Source organism: Notamacropus eugenii, chromosome 3 (assembly GCF_028372415.1).
Source record: "Notamacropus eugenii isolate mMacEug1 chromosome 3, mMacEug1.pri_v2, whole genome shotgun sequence".
Lineage (NCBI taxonomy): Eukaryota > Metazoa > Chordata > Mammalia > Diprotodontia > Macropodidae > Notamacropus > Notamacropus eugenii.
In genome coordinates this window covers 98,281,854-98,302,271 of record NC_092874.1, presented here as the reverse complement: position 1 = coordinate 98,302,271, position 20,418 = coordinate 98,281,854, and the positions used below count along the sequence as shown (strand labels likewise).

The 20,418-nt window shown below is 36.8% G+C and overlaps 1 protein-coding gene across 11 annotated transcripts in view; it reads right to left on the bottom strand.

Annotated features, from left to right (window-relative positions):
* Window positions 1–20,418, bottom strand: part of EZH2 (enhancer of zeste 2 polycomb repressive complex 2 subunit) — a 104,051-nt gene that overhangs the window by 26,658 nt on the left and 56,975 nt on the right. For 8 of the 11 annotated variants that reach the window (XM_072652420.1, XM_072652425.1, XM_072652421.1 and 5 more), the window contains exon 5: window positions 3,008–3,124. In XM_072652420.1, the coding sequence (XP_072508521.1) occupies window positions 3,008–3,124 (117 nt within the window). Of the gene's footprint in view, window positions 1–3,007; window positions 3,125–12,878; window positions 13,042–20,418 lie in introns of those variants that run through there. The other 3 variants (XM_072652431.1, XM_072652432.1, XM_072652428.1) reach the window with 3 other exon arrangements.

Genomic DNA, 20,418 nt, shown 5'->3' with positions numbered 1-20,418 from the left:
AAAGTCCTGTTTTCTCTCTCATTCATTCCTTTCTACTAATTTCCTTTCTCTTAGAAATGCAATTTCTCTGGTTGGAAATTGGACTGATATCTGATAATTACTACCTTTGCAGATAAATCTACCCCCTCATACCCAAAAACTTTTATTCTGCAGTAAAGGAAAAACAGCCTCACTATGTTAAGGGGCATAAAATATATGTGCTTTAAGCATAATGTTTGATTACAACCTTTAAAACTGCTATGTCCTTTCAGAATATCAGAGAATGTGAAAATATTACATTTCCCCTCCTTCTGCTAAAATCAGATTAAGATTCTAAAAATTAGTTTCTGAAACAATACTAAAACCTCATGCATTTGAACACCACAAATTCGTATTTAGAAAATGGAACGTCTACACCTTCAATCTATTACCTCGCTTAGTAAACCAACAGTATAAACACAACTAAAAAAAGAAAATTTTTGAATCTCTTGAGATTTCCTGGCACATTAAAAACATACACTTAAATAAAAACAATTAATTGGTAAGCTTGTTAGTACCAGTGTCAGCTATTTTCTAAGATTGAACCTAGTGCCATTTACTGCAGAGAACATGACAGCAACAGAGCTTATTCTTCAAACATCTCATAAATCATTAGTTCAGACTGATCCCTAGTGCCCTTTCAGCTAACACCACATCTCAGGTGAATAAGGTTTTATATAAGGTAGTGTATATTTACATGAAGTCAGGTTCAAACATATTTTTCTCATCTATTTTCAATCTAAATACACAATGATATTTCATGCTCTTTCTATTCTAATACAAAATATCTAATGAGAAGTTGCCATAAAAATACCATAAAGTCAAAATCTGGGACTTGGCTACTCAGCTAAAATTACAAAATTTTTTTACAAGAAATTATGAGATTATGATCAAATTCTTAGAAAAAAATTTCTATGTAAGCTGAAAGGTGACAAAGAAAAGGAAGGAATATACACAGGCCCATACTATAAAATAAAACCAGTGGATAATGATGATAAAGCATTAATACCTACTTGTTACATGCCAAGCCTTAAATTATTTGACACTTCTACTTGAGAGATATTCCTAAATTAATGTATGGCTTCTATATTTTGCTATTTATCCCACTGAGCTAAATATGGCCTCGAGCTACAATTTTGATGTAATACAACTAAGAAAAACTGCGAACTTTGTCCATTTGAAAGTCAGGCACAACAAATAAATACCAACTGATTTGTACAGATAAAAAATCTCAGAATCCTTTCAAGAGATTGTTGTTTCAAAATCTATATAAATAATTCTGGGAACCTGAAATCATATTTCAGTATTTTATAAAGCACTATTTGCCTTGTCCTTTGAGTAACAAAGATACATAAAAATCAGTCCAATTATTACATATTAGTATAATACTTCTTTAATAGTTTTAAGTTGAAAAGCTAGCTGTGGCTGATACAATGTTATTTAGGAAAAAATGATATGCCAAAAAAATCAAGACTAAATTTATTATGTCTATTAAGAATGCTTTCTTTCATCTGTAGGGGCTGCTTTACTAGAGTTTTCTAAAATGTTGGTTTCACAGATTAAATATTTGACAGAAAGACCTGAGGACAAAGAAAATTAAAGTATTAGGAACTATTTCCAACTGCAGTTCAATTAGAATAGAAACACAGCCCTGAAATTACAATTTAAGTACACAATAAAATATGCTTTTCATGAACATTTTTTTCTGAGATTCAGTTTACACATAACCTTTAAAGTATGTCACAATTCCATATAACGGGGAAAGCTGGATTTGTGATACATAATCCAGCTCAAGTATAGCAAAAAAGTACTTTCTCATAAGTATCTACATACACATAAACAATTCAATGCTTTTCATTTCTGACTTTATATTCATTTGCAATGATAGAGCAAGAGTATCAAAGCAAAGTGCATCAAATTTACTTGTACTTTATCATTAAAAGGAAGTTAGTGGGTCTCAAATCTGAAATAACAGGCATTATAGTATACGGAACAAAGGGCCAGTCTCAGGATCAAAACAACATGGGCTCAAGTCCTCTGTGATAGATTCAGGCTATGTGACCCAGTCACGTAACATCTCAGTGCCCCGAGCCAATTCTCTAGAATAAATTGCAGCAATAGTAAAATTGCCTATTTTCATGTAGAGAAGCAATTTCCTCGCCTTCCTTAATTGGAGCACTCTGTACTGATGGAACTAAGAAAAGGTTAAAAGAAAGAGGGTTTTTTTTAATCTTAGGCTAACTCAAAAAAAAAGTACAAAACAAAAAGAAAGTACTGTAAAATATCTGATGCTTAATAACAATAACTTTTGTGGTTGTTCAGTCATTTCAATCCTATTCAACTCCTGGTGATTTTGGGGATTTTCTCGATCAAGATACTGGAGTGGTTTACCGTTTCCTTCTCCAGCTCATTTCACAGATGAGGAAACTGAGGCAGACAAGTGACCAGATGCCAACAAATGTCTAGTCCAGGATTTGAACTCAGGTTTTCAGCACCTGTTATAATCCAGCACCTGTTATAATTTTCTTCAAATACTGTCTAAATATTAACTGAAATTAGAAATTCCTAATAAGAACAGGTGTAATAAACAACTTGGTGTTAAGATTCACATATAATGATAGTGTTCTAAGGATGTTGATTTAAATAACTAACTTTACATTTTTTCCAAGGCTACAGTTTTATGCTAAGTATATTTTTCCAAGCTTTCATTTAGAAAATTATAAACATCAACAAGCTAAGAAAAGCCTTTAAAGATGCACAACTAGAGAGGAGTTAACGAAAGTAAAAAATAGGCAATGAAGATTCCAGGATGGCCTTTTCTGGGAAACTTACACAAACCAATTAAAATTCACTTTAGAGCTATTATGATGTTTTGTTTTAAGGATTTACTTGCCTGGTTTCACCTTATAAAGAGAATAAAAATTATGCTTTCAGTTTATATAAAGTTAGCTTTACAATTCAAATAGATGAGATATAACATTTTACTTACCATAAAATTCTGCTGTAGAGGAGACCAAGAATACATTATAGGTACTGAAGCAACAGCATTCAGAGTTTTTAATGGGATTACTTGTTTTGGAAAATCCAAATCACTGGTCACAGAACACTAAAACAGAAAAAATTAAACTTATTCTTCTAAAGATAAGTAAGCTAACTTCAAGCAAAATAGCCATCATTACAACCATCACTTTTAAAAGAAATGCTGCTACATTAAGTAATTTTGAAAAATAAATTTATGTCACTGTTAAGTTTCTTGAAACAAAAGGGATTTTTTAAAATCCAGTTTACCTACAAAAATTGAAGAAAATTTTCTAGGCCCTTAAAAAAACTATTTTCTTTCCAACTATCCACCAATCTTTTCTCTACTTACCAATATCATAGCATTCTTACACTTTATATTAACAAATCTTGCTCCAACCTAAAGATCATATCATGACTACATCTTTGGATCATCAACATAATTGACCAATATATTGGAAAAGTCAAAAAATATGTACAATATGCAACATTTAGACTTCCCATCTCCACAAAGAGGTGAGTGGAGAATATCCTCTGATCTCTTCTTTCAAGCCTTGCTCGATAATTTTGCGACATTCACTTTTGATTTTATTGTGTGGTTGTTGTGTTGTAGTCATCAGGTATACTGTTTTCTTGACTCTGCTTACTTCACTCAGCATCAGTTCATAGAGATGTTCTATATTTGTCTGTATTCATCACATCTTACAACACACTAATATCTACTGTATTAATGCACCACTGAGTGAGCCATTCCCCAATTCCACAAAATATTAAAAGAATGAAAATAAAGGCTTCACTATATCTCTTCCATAGAAAACTTTTGGAAAGGCATAGACAGAATTCACCCAGGATGAGGAGTGGGTGGGTTGTGACCTCTACCAGTGAGGTTTCTGACTCACTGAGATACTGAAGAATGGAATGGGATTTTAAAGTATTTCAAAGTTTTTGTTGTAGTCATGAAAGAGATTATGCTCAAACATTAGATGAATTAAAATTATTTTTGTTCTTGAAAATTTTTTTCAATTAAGTTGCTTTTCAAATGTAATAACTCAGTTTTTTCCCTTGATAGCTCAGATCTTCAATGGAATAAAAAAACATTCTCTCATTCCTAGATATTATCAACCTAATTCTAAACCTGCTTAAATATGTAATTTTAGAACCATGAATAAGGCTAACAATGAATTGTTACCAGTAACTTTTTATTTCATTCATAAAACATGAATGATTAGGTCATTTCCCTTCTCAGTAAGTTTCAGTGGCCCCCTCTAGCCTCTGGGATAAAATACAAACTCCACTGACAAGCACATAAATCCTTCAGTCTAGTTCCTGTCTGTGCTCTTTCGGCTTGGAGCACAATTCTGTGTTCCAAACAAACTGCCCTGCTTGTGCCACATCCCATCTCCCATCTTTGCTTTTACACAGGTGGTCCTCCATCTTCCCCTAGACCTCTTGGAATTCCCAGGACCCTGCAAGAGTCATCTCAAGTACTTCGTCCAACATGAGGCCTCTCTCCTTGCTAGTGTCCTTCAGAAACTACTTCGTGTTTACTTTGTACATATCTTGTATTTACTTATCTGTGTGCATGCTGAATCCCCCAGCAGGACATATGCTCCTTGATGGGACTGTTCTGTTTCTGTCTTTGTATCACCAGCCTGCACAATGGTGCCTCAAACATAAGTAGGCACTTAATAAGTGTCTGTTGAATTGACCTGAACTTACTAAAGTAGAATACTGCTTCAATTTAACTAACATCCTTAGTAAGGAAATGTTTAAAATTTTCTAATAAGTTTTTTTCTCTGAAAATGTATCATCCCTGACTTACATAACAGTTACCACTAACATCACTCAACAATCTACTAAGATTTTTGACTCCATATATCTCCATAAAACATCATTTCATCAGATCCTACCATTTCTACCATCTATATTCTACCATTATAGAGAAATTACCCACTTTTAGATTTAATCTTAAAGATTAAACAAGGAAGAAAAAGCATTCTATGGAATGTAATTGGTACTAGGGAATCTGTAAAAGCTAGAGGTACTAACAGTGAAATGGAAACAAAGCTTACCGATAATTAAGTAAGATTTCTCCAAAGATGGAGAGAATTATCACATGCCAGTTACACACTGAGAGCTGGAAAGGTCAAACTGAAAATAGGAGCTATAGGAGGAAAAGAGCATCAAAACATCTCTGTAAGCAGCCAGTCCAAGTAAAAACTGTTTTATGGCAATTCAAGGGAAGATCGGGACACAGGCCAACAAAACTCTGAGGAACATACCTAAGAGACATTTGGACTGTCATTACATGCAAAAAGAAATACTAAGACAAAAGAAAAAGGCAGCATGAAGTGAAGGGGAGCCCACTGTTTCTAAACCTAGTTTACACATTCTCAATCTCTATCAACTTAAATCTAATACCATTTCTCTGAAAATCACATTATCAACAAGTCATTAAATAGCAATCAATCTTTTATGTTAACATGATGACAACCACTAGGAAGATTGAAAGAATGTTCCTCAAGATAGGTGTCTAAAGAAGCAGTAGTAAAGGACTGGAGGGTGAGGAGAGGGATGTCTAGAGAAAAATTATCTGAAACTGAGACCTCAGAGAACTTTTCAGGGAGGGTAAATAATCAAAAGTGCTACATATAGGAAATATAGGGTGGTATCTGGTGACTTTTATCAAATTTGAAATAGTTGCAATTTCTATTGGTATATCCCTCTAATTTTCAAGGTTTTCCCTGAAAATTGGAAGTGGAGCTGAGGAAAAGAGGAAGCACCAGCTAGAAATAATGGATTGACCTAGGATTCTAGGTCTTGAATTCAAGTAAAAGTGTGTTCTTGATCATGAATTAGAAGCTAACCCTAACCCTAACGCTCACTAAAGAGAACTTACAGGCTCAAAGCTGACAAAGAAACACAAGTACTGTTAGAATAAATTATACTCTCTCTTTTGTTCTGCCAGTTTGTGTACAAAAAGAAAGTGGTAAAGTAAGGAAAGCATACAAGAGAGTAACTGAAAGGAGGTATAAGGATAGGCACATCCTAGGGAATGGCCCTCCAATTCTCAGGCAGTACAAGGTAGTTTAAAGTTCAATTCTAGGACAAAGCAATTCCTACCTTTGAAAAATACCATCTACAGTCTTGGTCTAGAGACAACATATCATTATCAATATCATTAAGCATTTACTAAGTGCCAGGCACTGTACTAAGCAACAGAGACACAAAAAAAGCAAAACACACAGTCCCTGCCCTCAAGATGTTAACATTCTAATGGAAGTGACAACATGCAAATAATTATGCAAACTGGAGATAATTACATTGTCCTCTCTAACCCTAGATTTTTAGTAGTCTTTTAATCAGGACTGTCTGCCCACTTGCTAGTTCACTGAATGGAAGAATCACAGAAACTTTTGGTTGGTCTCAAAGGCCCTTTAAGGCAAACTGGATATCTGAATACAGATCCTCTCTACCCCATCCTCAACAACCCAATCATTGCGAGAAGATGTCTAGTGCAGGGATACCCCAGACAGTCTATTCAATTTTCAGACAGCTCAAACTGACTTTACATCACTCTCGAACTTCCCATTTTGCTCATTTCCTTACCCCAGGAGGGGAGCAGAACAAATAAGGTGGTGCTGACCTGGAACAAGAGGACAGGAGATGGGAATCCTGCTGCAATCACTGTCTGTGAGACCTTGAGCAAGACACTAATCTTTAGCTTTTTCGTCTACAAAATTAAAGGGTTGGACTAAATAAATAAGTCTGAACTTAAGATTGGGGAGAGAACTTTTATTTTCCTTAGCCAGAAGACTACCCTAATAGACTTTGGAAAACATTAGCTGGGTCTTTTTGAGGATAATCTAATGACCAAGCGGGTTAGATGAAGTTAATGATGCCTCCAAATATTTAAAGGGGATGCATGACAACTATTTTCAACTATCAGAAGTACATGGAAGAGAAACTAAATTTCTTTTCTCATATTCTAGCCAGCTGAATTAGGTAAAATTTAGAGGGAAATAGGCATTATTTCAATACAAGGAAGTATCCCATAAGAGAAAAAACAAAAAGGAAAAGGCTCTATTATGTACCAAAATATTTATAGCAGCTCATTTCTGGGGGCAAAGAATTAGAAACTGAAGGGATGCCCATCAACTGAGGAATGGCTGAACAAGTTGTGGTATGTGATTATGATGGAATACTATTGTATTATAAGAAATGATGAGCAGGATGTTCACAGAAAAACCTGGGAAGACTTACATGTGCTGATGCAAAGTGAAATGTAGAATATATACACAGTAACAGTGATACTGTAAGACAATCAGCTATGAATGACTTAGTTACACTCAGCAATACAATGATCCAAGACAACTCTGAAGGACTTATGATGAAAAATCCCCAGAAAATCCATCCCCAGAAAATCCATCCCCAGAGAAAGAACTGATGGTGTCTGACTACAGATTTAAGCGTACTGTTTTTACTTCATTTTTCTTGAGTGTTCTTCTGACTACGTTTTCTTTCACAACATGACTATTATGGGTATGTTTTTGCATGACTACACATGTATAACCTATATTGAACTGCTTGCCTTCTCAGTGATGGGGGGAGGGAGAGAATCTGGAATTCAAAGTTTTAAAAATGAACGTTAAAAATTGTTTTAATATGTAACTGGGGAAAAAATGAAATATGTTTAAAAAAAAAAAAAGGACAGTTGGATTTGGAGTCAGAGGGCCAGGTTTTGAATCTTGTCTCTGATGTATACTGTGTGACAATGGATAAGGTACAGATGCCTGGAGGGGTTATCTATAAAAAACAAGGAGAGCCGACTAGATCACTTCTAAGGTTTATTACCAGTTGCATTATGATCTTAACTTGTGGAAAAGCACATCAGACTGCTCTCTTAAAATCAACATGCCATCCTCCCTGACTTTCCTTTTCACCAGTTCTACTTTTAAGAACTTTTTTAGTACTGCTTTATTCTTTCTCCTACACTTACTCTAAAATTCTTGGGCTACAACTTCCTGCCACATTTCCCCTTATCTAAACACTGGACTGTAAATTTATTCATACTGAATTTCATCTCATTAAATTGTATTTCTAATTCCCACAGTGTTCTTACTTCCTACATTTAAGCATCTTGGACACTGCTTTGTTGCTTTATGATACCTTTTCCATGGTAATATAATATATATTGATACTTTGAAAGTTTTCCTAAAGACATATACCTTCTAAAATCTTGTTTTGTGTGCTTAGTGAATATTTTAACACTGTTCTTTTGGATTGTCCTTCACTTCCATATATTTGTATTCCTGTTCTTTGCTTTTTTGTTTCTTGATGAAGTTTTCCATTGGCAGATTTCAAGTTTTCTACTCTGCCCTTTTTTTGTTGTGAAGGCCAAAAATTCTGCTCTTATGATCATGTCTCTTTTGAACCAATCAGGAACAAGTTGTGGTACCATGTTCTCCTCTTGTCTCATTAAGTATTGGATCATTTTCCTTTGTTTTGTAGCATTTTTTTTTATAAATGCCTTTACTTATTTACTAGATCTAAAGGCCATTTCTTTCTGATGCCAAGGATTTCCTTATTGACTTATCTGGTTATATTTAAGGTCTTTGAATTCTCTTCTTCCTGAGATCTTTGGTAATTTCAGCCTCTTTCTCCCCTATTTTTCCCCTACTATTTTCTTAGTCTCTGACTTGACCCCCTTTTTGATGATGGTTTCTTTGTGGGCTGAATCTCAGGCAAGTATTTTCTGATCTACTAAAACAGCTGATGGGGCAATGGAAGAAGGATGGAAAGCTAGTAAAATGGAGAGATCAAATAAAAGCAAGACAGAAGATTACCTCTCAAACCTTGGACATGAGGACATCAGAAGGTATTCCAGCCTTCTAGGTAACAAACACATTAAGTTTCCAAGGAATCAAAGAAGGTGTTCTGAGAAAAAATCCCTTCTTAGAACTAACAAGGAAACCCTGAAACCTCAAAGTACCTCTGGGAGTTATAACAATGGTAAAGAGATGGTGATTCCATGACAGTTACTCCTAGAATTAAATAATTTGTTCTTTCCAAAATGAAAAGTAGAAAGTGAACCACCAGCAGCCAGGATGCTTGATAGGGGAAACTTAGTTCAGAAGGGTTCCCAAATATGTCCTGGAAAAAAAAAAAAATCATTCCCAAATGAAAATGTAGGTGGACATCTGTAAAAAGGAATTCACGGCGAATTCTGGAACAACAGAGGCCATAGAACAGTGGAGCGAAGGAGATTTCTGTTCCAGAGGGACCTGCAAACCTCTCGCAAAAGGTCCTTCGCGCCACGGACTGGGCGCCGCGGACTGGGAGCCCAGCACAGCCCTGCCGCGCCCGCGGCACCAAGAAGGGCAGATCCGAGCAGGCTTCAGGGATGGAATCTCCAGTGGCCGCACGGGTCCCTCCACCCACAGGTGACAGGGGTTGGTGAGAGGGTCTCTTTGGCGGGTCGAGGGGGGAGTGGGGTGCCCCCATAAATCAGGCCCCCTCGGGAGGCAGCAGCTGAGGCAGCGGCAGATCAGGGCTCCCCAAGCAGGCAGGAGCCTGGATCCATTGTTGAAGGTCTCTGCATAAAGCCCCTGAGGGAACTGAGCCCGTGAGGCGGCCCTGCCCCCACCTGAGCACCTAAACTTAATCTCACACTGAATAGCAGCCCTGCCCCCACCCAAAGCCCTGAGGCTGGGGAGCAGCATTTGAATTTCAGACCCCAATCCCTGGCTGGGAGGATCAGGAGGCGAGGTGGGTGTGAGGAGAATATTCAGAGGTCAAGTCACTGGCTGGGAAAATGCCCAGAAAAGGGAAAAGAAATAAGACTATAGAAGGTTACTTTCTTGGTGAACAGGCATTTCCTCCCTTCCTTTCTGATGAGGAAGAACAATGCCTACCATCAGGCAAAGACATAGAAGTCAAGGCTTCTGTATCCCAGCCCACCCAGTGGGCTCAGGCCATGGAAGAGCTCAAAAAGAATTTTGAAAATCAAGTTAGAGAGGTGGAAGAAAAGCTGGGAAGAGAAATGAGAGACATGCAGTCAAAGCATGAACAGCAGGTCAGCACCCTGCTAAAAGAGACCCAAAAAAATGCTGAAGAAAATAACACCTTGAAAAATAGGCTAACTCAATTGGCAAAAGAGGTTCAAAAAGCCAATGAGGAGAAGAATGCTTTCAAAAGCAGAATTAGCCAAATGGAAAAGGAGATTCAAAAGCTCACTGAAGAAAATAGTTCTTTCAAAATTAGAATGGAACAGATGGAGGCCAATGACTTTATGAGAAACCAAGAAATCACAAAACAAAACCAAAAGAATGAAAAAATGGAAGATAATGTGAAATATCTCACTGGAAAAACAACTGACCTGGAAAATAGATCCAGGAGAGACAATTTAAAAATTATGGGACTACCTGAAAGCCATGATCAAAAAAGGAGCCTAGACATCATCTTTCATGAAATTATCAAGGAAAACTGCCCTGAGATTCTAGAACCAGAGGGCAAAATAAATATTCAAGGAATCCACAGAACACCACCTGAAAGAGATCCAAAAAGAGAAACTCCTAGGAACATGGTGGCCAAATTCCAGAGTTCCCAGGTCAAGGAGAAAATATTGCAAGCAGCTAGAAAGAAACAATTCAAGTATTGTGGAAATACAATCAGGATAACACAAGATCTAGCAGCTTCTACATTAAGGGATCGAAGGGAATGGAATAGGATATTCCAGAAGTCAAAGGAACTAGGACTAAAACCAAGAATCACCTACCCAGCAAAACTGAGTATAATACTTCAGGGGAAAAATTGGTCTTTCAATGAAATTGAGGACTTTCAAGCATTCTTGATGAAAAGACCAGAGCTGAAAAGAAAATTTGACTTTCAAACACAAGAATGAAGAGAACCATGAAAAGGTGAACAGCAAAGAGAAGTCATAAGGGACTTACTAAAGTTGAACTGTTTACATTCCTACATGGAAAGACAATATTTGTAACTCTTGAAACTTTTCAGTATCTGGGTACTGGGTGGGAGTACACACATACACATGCACACATGCACACACATATAGAGACAGAGTGCACAGAGTGAATTGAATAGGATGGGATCATATCTTAAAATAATGAAATTAAGCAGTGAGAGAGAAATATATTGGGAGGAGAAAGGGAGAAATGGAATGGGGCAAATTATCTCTCATAAAAGAGGTAAGCAAAAGACTTATTAGTGGAGGGATAAAGAGAGGAGGTGAGAGAAAAACATGAAGCTTACTTTCATCACATTCCACTAAAGGAAGGAATAAAATGCACACTCATTTTGGTATGAAAACCTATCTTACAATACAGGAAAGTGGGGGAGAAGGGGATAAGCAGGGTGGGAGGGATGATGGAAGGGAGGGCATGGGGAGGAGGGAGCAATTTGAAATCAACACTCATGGGGAGGGACAGGATCAAAAGAGACAATAGAAGTAATTGGAGGCAGGATAGGATGGAGGGAAATATAGTTAGTCTTATACAACACAACTATTATGGAAGTCATTTGCAAAACTACACAGATTTGGCCTATATTGAATTGCTTGCCTTCCAAAGGAAAGGGGTGGGGAGGGAGGGAGGAAAAGAAGTTGGAACTCAAAGTTTTAGGAACAACTGTCGAGTACTGTTCTTGCCACTAGGAAATAAGAAATACAGGTAAAGGGGTATAGAAGGTTATCTGGCCCTACAGGACAAAAGAGAAGATGGAGACAAGGGCAGAGAGGGAGGATAGAAGAGAGGGCAGATTGGTGATATGGGCAATTAGAATGCTTGGTGTTTGGGGGGGAAAGGGGATAAAAGGAGAGAAAATTTGGAACCCAAAATTTTGTTAAAATGAATGTTAAATAAATAAATTAAAAAAAAAGAAAAAAGAAAAGAAAATGTAGGTGTACTCTGTTTGACTAAGACAAAGGCAATTATCATTCTCCTTGACCTGTCTGCAGACTTTGGTCCCACTGATCACTCTTTCTTCTCTTTGGTATCCTCTTCTCTCTAGGTTTTCTGGACACCACTCTATCCTGGCTGTCCTCTTATCTGACAACTCCTCTGTTTCCTTTGCTGGATCCTCCTCCAGACCACATCCTCTAACCACAGGTCCCTGAGGACCTATGTCCTCTGTCCTGGGTTCTCTTTTCTTCCTCCCTATATACTGTTCTACTTGATGATGTCATTAGCTCCCATGAATTTACTTGTGATTTCTATACTAAATGATTCTCAGATCCACCCCATCCTGCTCCAGTCTCTGTTGACCTCCAGTTTCACATATCTACAACTAACTGTCTTTTAGACATCTTAAACTGGATGTCCAGTAGATACCTTAAACTCAATATGTCCAAAACAGAACTCATTACCTTTCCCCCTAAGCTTTCTCTTCCTCCTACTTTCCCTATTACAGGAGAAGGTAATACCATCCTTCCAGTTCCTCAGGCTTACAATGTAGGAATCATCCTAGATTCTTTACTATCTCTTGCCCATATCCAAGCTGTTACCAAAGCCTACAGATTTCACCTTTGCAACATCTCTCAAATATTCTCCTTCTCTACAGTGACACTGCCACTACTCTAGCAAAGGCCTCATCACCTCATCCCTTGATTACTGAAATAGTCTGCTGGTTGGTCAGCCTGCCTCAAGTCTCTCCCCACTACAATCCATCTTCAATTAAGGCACTAAAAGTGACTTTCCTAAAGTGTAAGTCTGATCATGTCAATCCTCCTTTTCAACAAACTCCAAGTGGCTTCCTATTGTCTCCAGAAGGAAATACAAAATGCTCTGTTGGATTCAAAGCCCTTCATAACCTAGTCCCCCTCCCACCTTTCTAGTCTTCTTATATCTTAGTCCCCTCCCATGTACTCTTTGATCCAGTGACACTGACTGACTTCTTCATGAACAAAAACACTCCGTGAGTAGGCTCCAGGCATTTTCTCCAGTTATTCCCTATGCCTGGAATACTTCCCCTCCTCATTTCAACTGTCAACCTCCCTGGCTTTCTTTAAGTTCCAACTGAACTCCTGCCTTCTACATGAAGTCTTCCCTAACCCCCTTAGTTCTACATGCCTTCCCTCTGCTAATTATTTCCTACTTATAGCTTGCTATGTATGTATTAGTTTCCAAGTTTTCTCCTCTCCCCTAGTTGATTGTAAGCTCCTTAAGGACAGGGAGGGACTATCTTTTGCCTATTTGTATCCCCAGCTTAGTACACTGCCTGGCACATAGTAAGAAGTACTTAATAAATATTTGGTTCTCATGTCAAGGTAGGCTTTATAAATGCTATCAGAAGTAACAAGGAAGACCTGTTAAAAACCAGGAAATCTGAGTACAACTGCAAGTAGGGGGCCCAGGTTTATTTTTTTAAGTGTGGGGTAGGGAAGAAAAGAAGAAAATGTTTAAGAAACTGGAAATCCTGAAAGCAAGTTTATCTAATGCAGGCTAGTAGAGTTGCAGAGGGAGTAAGAAAGAAATATACTAACCAAAAGGAGACTTGTCAATGCCAATTGTGAAAGGAAGACAGAAAGATTTCTGTGAGCAGCAGGACCTTCAGGGAGATAAAGAGAAAAGGACTTGCTTCATCAACAAGAGCTTTTATCTATGATGAGGGATAGAAGCAAGAAGAAATGTAGGAAGTGAACCTGGAAATGACCAAAAATTTAATCACTTATGTTAAATCCAATTTGACAGATCAACAAGAATGCATACATATGATTTCTATAACTGTATACATGTTATGCTGTACTTTTTCTACAAATTCTGAGTCATTTTTCCCCCTAACCACCTGACTGCACATGTTAGATTGAAGGAACCCATGGAAAATGGGTACCAGATTGAAGCAGAAAGGTATGGTGATCTCTATAAGAGAAACACTCTGAACTTCTCAGCCAAAAAAGAAAAATCTATCCATCCTGAGAACCAGAATTCATGAATTGTAAAATAATTCTTAAAACTCTTCACTGATTCAAAAGAGTAGCTGGACAAGAAATCTGTATAGTTTTATTAATGGAATAACTAGGTGGCACTGTGGATAGAGTGCCCAGCCTAGAGTCAAGAAGACCTAAGTTCAAATCCAACTTCATATACTAGCTGTGTGGCCTCTCTGTTTTGCCTCAGTTTCCTCATATGTAAAATGCTAAGAAGAAGATAACAGCATACCAGTATCTTTGCCAAGAAAACCCCAAATGGGATCACAAAGATTAGGGCAAGATTGGAAAGCATGAACAGCATAGCTTTAGGAAAGTATTCCTAGTTAACTACAGATTTCAAACTCACCACAGAAATTTTATTTCAACGTAAATTCTCTACTTCAAAAACAGTAATTTAAGGTCCATTAAAAATTCTAATTAAGAAAAGATAGAGCAGACCTTTTAGTTTTAACTTGATCAATTCAACAAAGAAACCACTAATTACTATCCTACATTAAAAAAAAATTAAACTACTGAGTTAGAATCCATTAAAAATCATGAGTTTACTAAACAATTTCTCACATCCCTTTTGGAGGGCCATTTTTTACTCTGACCCTGTTCATCACCAACAAAAAAAATTTTTTTTAACTGTCAAATCATAAAAACCAAATCATTTAAAAATTTGTTTTTAAAGTGTATATTAATTTTTAATACAAACACATCCCTGTTGGCCTACATGTCCCTATTTTCTATCTCTTCTGTGCATATTTTACAAATTTCACTAGGCTGTTCTTTCATTACGTGTGCAGTTTTGTTCTGATTCTGCTTTCCTCACTCTGCTTATTCTATCCATATTTGTCATTTCTTATAGCATATCATTACATTAATGTAAAACAATTTATTTGGCAATTTGCCAATAAATCCACATATGGGTGGTTGTTCTGTTTCTAGTTTATTGATACTATATATAAAGTTTTAGTAAATATTTTTGGGTAGGGAGTTTTTTCCTCCTTTTAAAAAACAACTTTAGGGATTAACGGTGGGAAGATAGCTGTGTCAAAGGACGTGATCATGTTAAGTTTTACTGCATATTATTCTGTTTTCCAAAAACCCTGAACCAATCCAAAACCCCATAAAAGTGTAATTGTTTACTAATTTCTCCACAGCCCCACCAAACTGTTTTTACTGTGTTTGACAAATTAATGAGTACAAATTCAGTTCTTTTAATTTTAATTCTTCTGATTACTAAAGAGTATGAAAATGTTTTAAGGTCTTCATTGGCAATTTCTTTTTCTTCACTGAACTATATGATAATATCCACTGAATAACTGATCTTAATTATAAATTTGTGTCAGGTTTACATATTTTTATCAAATATTTTTTCAAATAAAGTTTTCTTTATTTTGTATTTTGTATATACTGCTTTTGTTAGTCAAATTTCCTTTTTTAAATATAATAACATTATCTATTTTGTCACCTATTAATCCTGTCCATTTGTCCAAAAGACATGTTCCTTCTGCCTACAACTGTAGAGAACATATTATTATTACTATTTTTTAAATATATTAGGTGTTAGATCATTGTTGTACCAGAAATTACAGTATATGGCTTGATAAGATTGTCAAAGAAAATATAGTGCTGCCAGTATCATACTGTGATTTTTTTGGCTCAAGTCTCACATGATACTCCATCTCTCAAATGGACATTTTCACTAGGGGTCCCCCCCAAATCTGAAAAGCTCTCCAGCTTCATTTCCACCTCTCGGCCAAAGATGTCCAGCTTTCTTCAAATCTCAGCTAAAGTTCCACCTTCTACAAGAAGACTTTCCCTGTCATCCTTAAACTTATCGCCTTCCCTCTAAGACTACCTCCAATTTATCCTGTATATATAGCTTGCTCTTATAGAGCTGTTTGCACGTTCTCTTCTTCCCTCGTTAAACTGTAAACTCTTTGAGAGCAGAGGTTGATTTTTTCCTTTCTTGGTGCCCTCAGCACTTAACATAATGCCTGGGATACAGTAGGAACTTAATAAATCCTTGTTTGACTTGACTGGCTTAAGTCTGCCAGAACAACTTTATTTAATATCTAAGAGAGAAATGTCCAAAGCGGTACAGTTCCTACTTACCACCCTAATACCCTCCCAACAAGATTTCAGTTAACATTTTAAGAATCTTGAACTAGGAAAAGATGACAATATGTAAAAATACAGTTTAGGTTTGGGTTAACATTCCAGAATGGTTGAGTAATAAAAGCAGCCCATCCCATTTCCTTCAGGACCACTCCCCTTACACTAGAAGTTAAAGAAAAGGACAACCTTTTTCTGGCAGCAGTAGTAGCAATAGCAACAGAAGCTGCTTAAGAAATAAATGCTTATTCAATAAACTGGAATCTCCTCTCTTCCAATGGCATTTTAATCCCTTCTCCTAGAAGTGTAGGTACTAGATAAGAGTCAACTTGGGTTATCACCTTTTATCCATTTCTCTCAGAAAAGCCTATCCCGCTAGAGCTGACCTTATACCACCTGCCAGGCATTAAGCTGAATGCTGGGGATGCAAATAAGAGGGGGTAGGAGGGTGGGGAACCAGGCAGTCAATCTAATGAGGGAAGATAAAAAAAAGTTAAAAATTTGGAGGGGGAGAGGGCGCGCAGGGCAGAAATAAAGAAGGGGAGGGCATTATCATGACAGTGAAATCAAACCAAACAGGGTAGCAAATGAAGATAGGGCTGAGATTTTGAGTCCTCTATAAAGGGAAGCCATGGGAGGAGTTTTTTGCTCAACCCTCCAATCAAAGGCTAGAGTGCTTGGCCTGGAATCAGGAAGATTCATTTTCTGTATTCAAATCTGGCCTCAGACACTTAATAGCTGTGTGACTTTGGCCAAGTCCCTTAACCCTGTTTGCCTCAGTGCCTCATCTGTAAAATAGGCTGGAGAAAGAAATGGCCAACCACTCTAGTATCTTTGCCAAGAAAACCCTAAATGGGGTCATGAAGAGTCAAGACTGAAAGGACTGAGCAACAACAAACAATCAAAGGGGCAGAAGGAACAAGTGTAGATGAGCAGGTTACTGATGGGGCTTTTCTCAGAAGTCTGGAAAGGCTTAAGACAGGAATCTTGTTCATTAATGTTCCCTAAAGAAACTAAAAGAGAGGTTTCTAATATACTTCCATAATACTATCCAATTTTTCCAACAGTATTTATGGAATAATGTCCTTTTCTCAGTGTTTTAAAGCCTGGGATTCATTAAGCACACATCTAATATGGGTCTTTGATTCTAATTCTAGACTACTATGCTGCTCCATTTAGTCTGTTTTTTTCTTTTTATCTAATACCAGATAGATTTGATAATTATCACTTTGTAGAATTTTAAACCTGGCAGTACAATTCTTTTTCTCACTTTCCTCTTTCATAATTCCCCTTGATACTTTTTCTGTTCTTCCATATAAATGTAATCCCTTTATCTAATTCAGTGAAGTATCCATTGGTACTTTCTTTAGCAATGCATTAGCTGCATTAATCAGGGTAGTATTATTATCACTTTGACTGTATTGTTCCTAGACAGGTATATTAGAGATCACTCCAGTTAATTCTTCTTTTCGGTTAAGACTGTTTTATACTTGCCCCTTTGTGGATTTTGTCATTAATCATGCTAAATTAATGTTCAAATAACTGATTTTTTTATCGTTGATATTGTTTTATAAATTGCAAATTTATAAAACAATTGAGATTGTTTTGTAAATAGTATTTCCTGTCAATTTCTCCAGGCATTGGTTTCAGACAGAAAGGCTGGTGCTTTATCTGGGTTCACTGGGTGTTCTGTTTTAAAGCCACTTATTACCTCAATTTTTGTTGATTTTCTCAAATTTTTAGAATATTCCATCATATCATCTACAAAAATCTATTTTTGCCAATGTTGATTCCCTTAATTTATTTTTCCTACTTTACTGCTAAACCATATTAAAAATTAACTGTGACAGGAGGCAGCCCTCCTTTACTGTGAATATCTCCTATTTTTTCATAAGATAATATTAGCTCTTGGTTTTGAATCAATACTATTATCATGCTAAAGAAAACTCTTTCCAGCCCTATTTTCTTAATGTTTTAAACATGAAAGTTGTATTTTATGAAAGGTGTTTTCAGTACATAATATAACCATGTTTTTATGGACTATCAAACTAATATGATTGTTCATCCATTAATCAACAAAGGTTTATTAAGAACCTACAATGTGCTGGGTATAAAAAAACAAAAGTAAAACACCCTGCCCTCAAAAAACTCACATCCTATTGTGGAAGACAACACAATAATATATAAAAATATACATGGAAATGGGTGGAGGGGTGGCACTAGCAACTGGGAGAATTTTTAAAAGCCTCATGTAAGAAGTGGCAATTGAACTAATTTTTAAAGAAAACTAGAGATTCTAAAGGATAGCTAGGTGGCACAGTGGAAAGAGTGCCAGTCAGAAGACTTTAGTTCAAATCCAGCCTCAGACACTTAGTAGCTATGTGACCTTGGACAAGTCACTTACCCTGTTTGCCTCAGTTCCTCATCTATAAAATGTGCTGGAAAAGGAAACGGCAAACCACACCAGTACTTCTGCCAAAAAGGAGTCACAAAGAGTTGGATACAAATGACAATAACCAAACAACAGAAGGAATTTTAAAAGGTAAATATGAAGAGAGGGCATTTCAGGCATGAACAGGTGAACAACTGAATAAAAGCATAGAAAGCACAGACAGATGATGAAGAGCCCAAATGGTATTAAACCAGAGTACACATGAAGCAGTTGTAGGTGTGTGTGTGCTCGTCCTCCGTTGCCAAAGAAGACCATGCCATCAGAGCAATGATGACATGACTTGCACTTGACTTTGAGCAGTTGTAGGTGGCACCATGGATAAAGTGCTGGGCCTAGATTCAAGACAACCCTAGTTCAAACATGGTCTCCAACATTTACTGGCTATGTGGCCCTTGGCAAGTCATTTTACTTGTCTGTCTCAGTTTTCTCATCCATAAAATCATATAATAATAATATAAATAAAATAATATAAGCCCCATCAGCAACCTGCTCATCTACACTTGTTCCTTCTGCCCCTTTGATTGTTTGTTGTTGCTCAGTCCTTTCAGTCTTGACTCTTCATGACCCCATTTAGGGTTTTCTTGGCAAAGATACTAGAGTGGTTGGCCCTTTCTTTCTCCAGCCTATTTTACAGAAGAGGCACTGAGGCAAACAGGGTTAAGGGACTTGCCCAGAGTCACACAGCTATTAAGTGTCTGAGGCCAAATTTGAACTCAGGAAAATGAGTCTTCCTGATTCCAGGCCCACTGTTATTAAAATAATAGCCCCTACCTCCCATGGTTGTTTTGAGGATCAAATGAGAAAAAAATTCTAAAGTGCTTCGTGTAGTGACTGGCACATAGCACACATCATATAAATGTTAGCTATTATTATAATGTTAGCTATTATTATAATGGAAAGTAAGCCTCAAAGGATAAGGATAAGACTGGAACCAGACTGTGAAGAGCTTTAAATGACAGTGCAGTTAACATCTGATCCTAGATATGAGAACCATTGAAGTTTACCTAGCAGAGGAGTGACATGGTCAGACCTGTGCTTTAGGAATGTCACTTTGTTAGCTATATGGAAGACAGAATAAAGAGGGGAGAGACTACAGGCAGGGAAGTTATTACAACAGTCTAGGGTAGAGAGGTTAAGAGGCTGAACTATGGTAGTGGCTCTGTGAGTAAAGAAGTGAATTTGATGCAAGGGATGATGGGAAAAGAGAATGAATAAGACTTGAAAACTGACCTCCTATGTGGGATGAGAGTGAAGAGTCAAGGATGATTCCAAGGCTGCTGTTCTGTACTACAGCATCCCACATGGACAGAAATATCTTCAGTTGTTCAGAGAAAAATGGAAGTGATTTTTAAAATTCTGATTTGGACATACTTTTTTTTAAACTATTATAAAAATAAAAGACATTTGCTTTATTTGGGGGAGATAAGGAAGATCTGCACCTAAAATATGTAGGCAATTCCCAAACAATTGGATTTAAAAATAATTTATTAAGTATATACTGTATAAACCTTGTAACAGGAGGGAAGTACTGGGTTTAGGCACTAACTAAAGCTTTACAATTAATTCTTTTGGACCTCCCTCCTTTCTTTAGAGAGGCAGGGGAAATGAGTGTGAAATATCACTTACTGTGTCAGGCACAACTGAAAGATTGGTTGGTTGCCCAATCAATTTGGTTTTATGCCTTTTTATTTCTCACAGGAGAGCTCACATGGAACAATATAGTGAAAAATGAAGATGATGTAAAACAAGAACCATCCATTAAAAATAAGACAAAAAGAAATGCCAAGTTCAAGTAGAAAACATTCTTTTTTTGATTGTTTAATGAAGTGATAATCTGTAAGAAAGTATAAAAGGTCTACTTCATCCAGCCTCTCATTCTCAA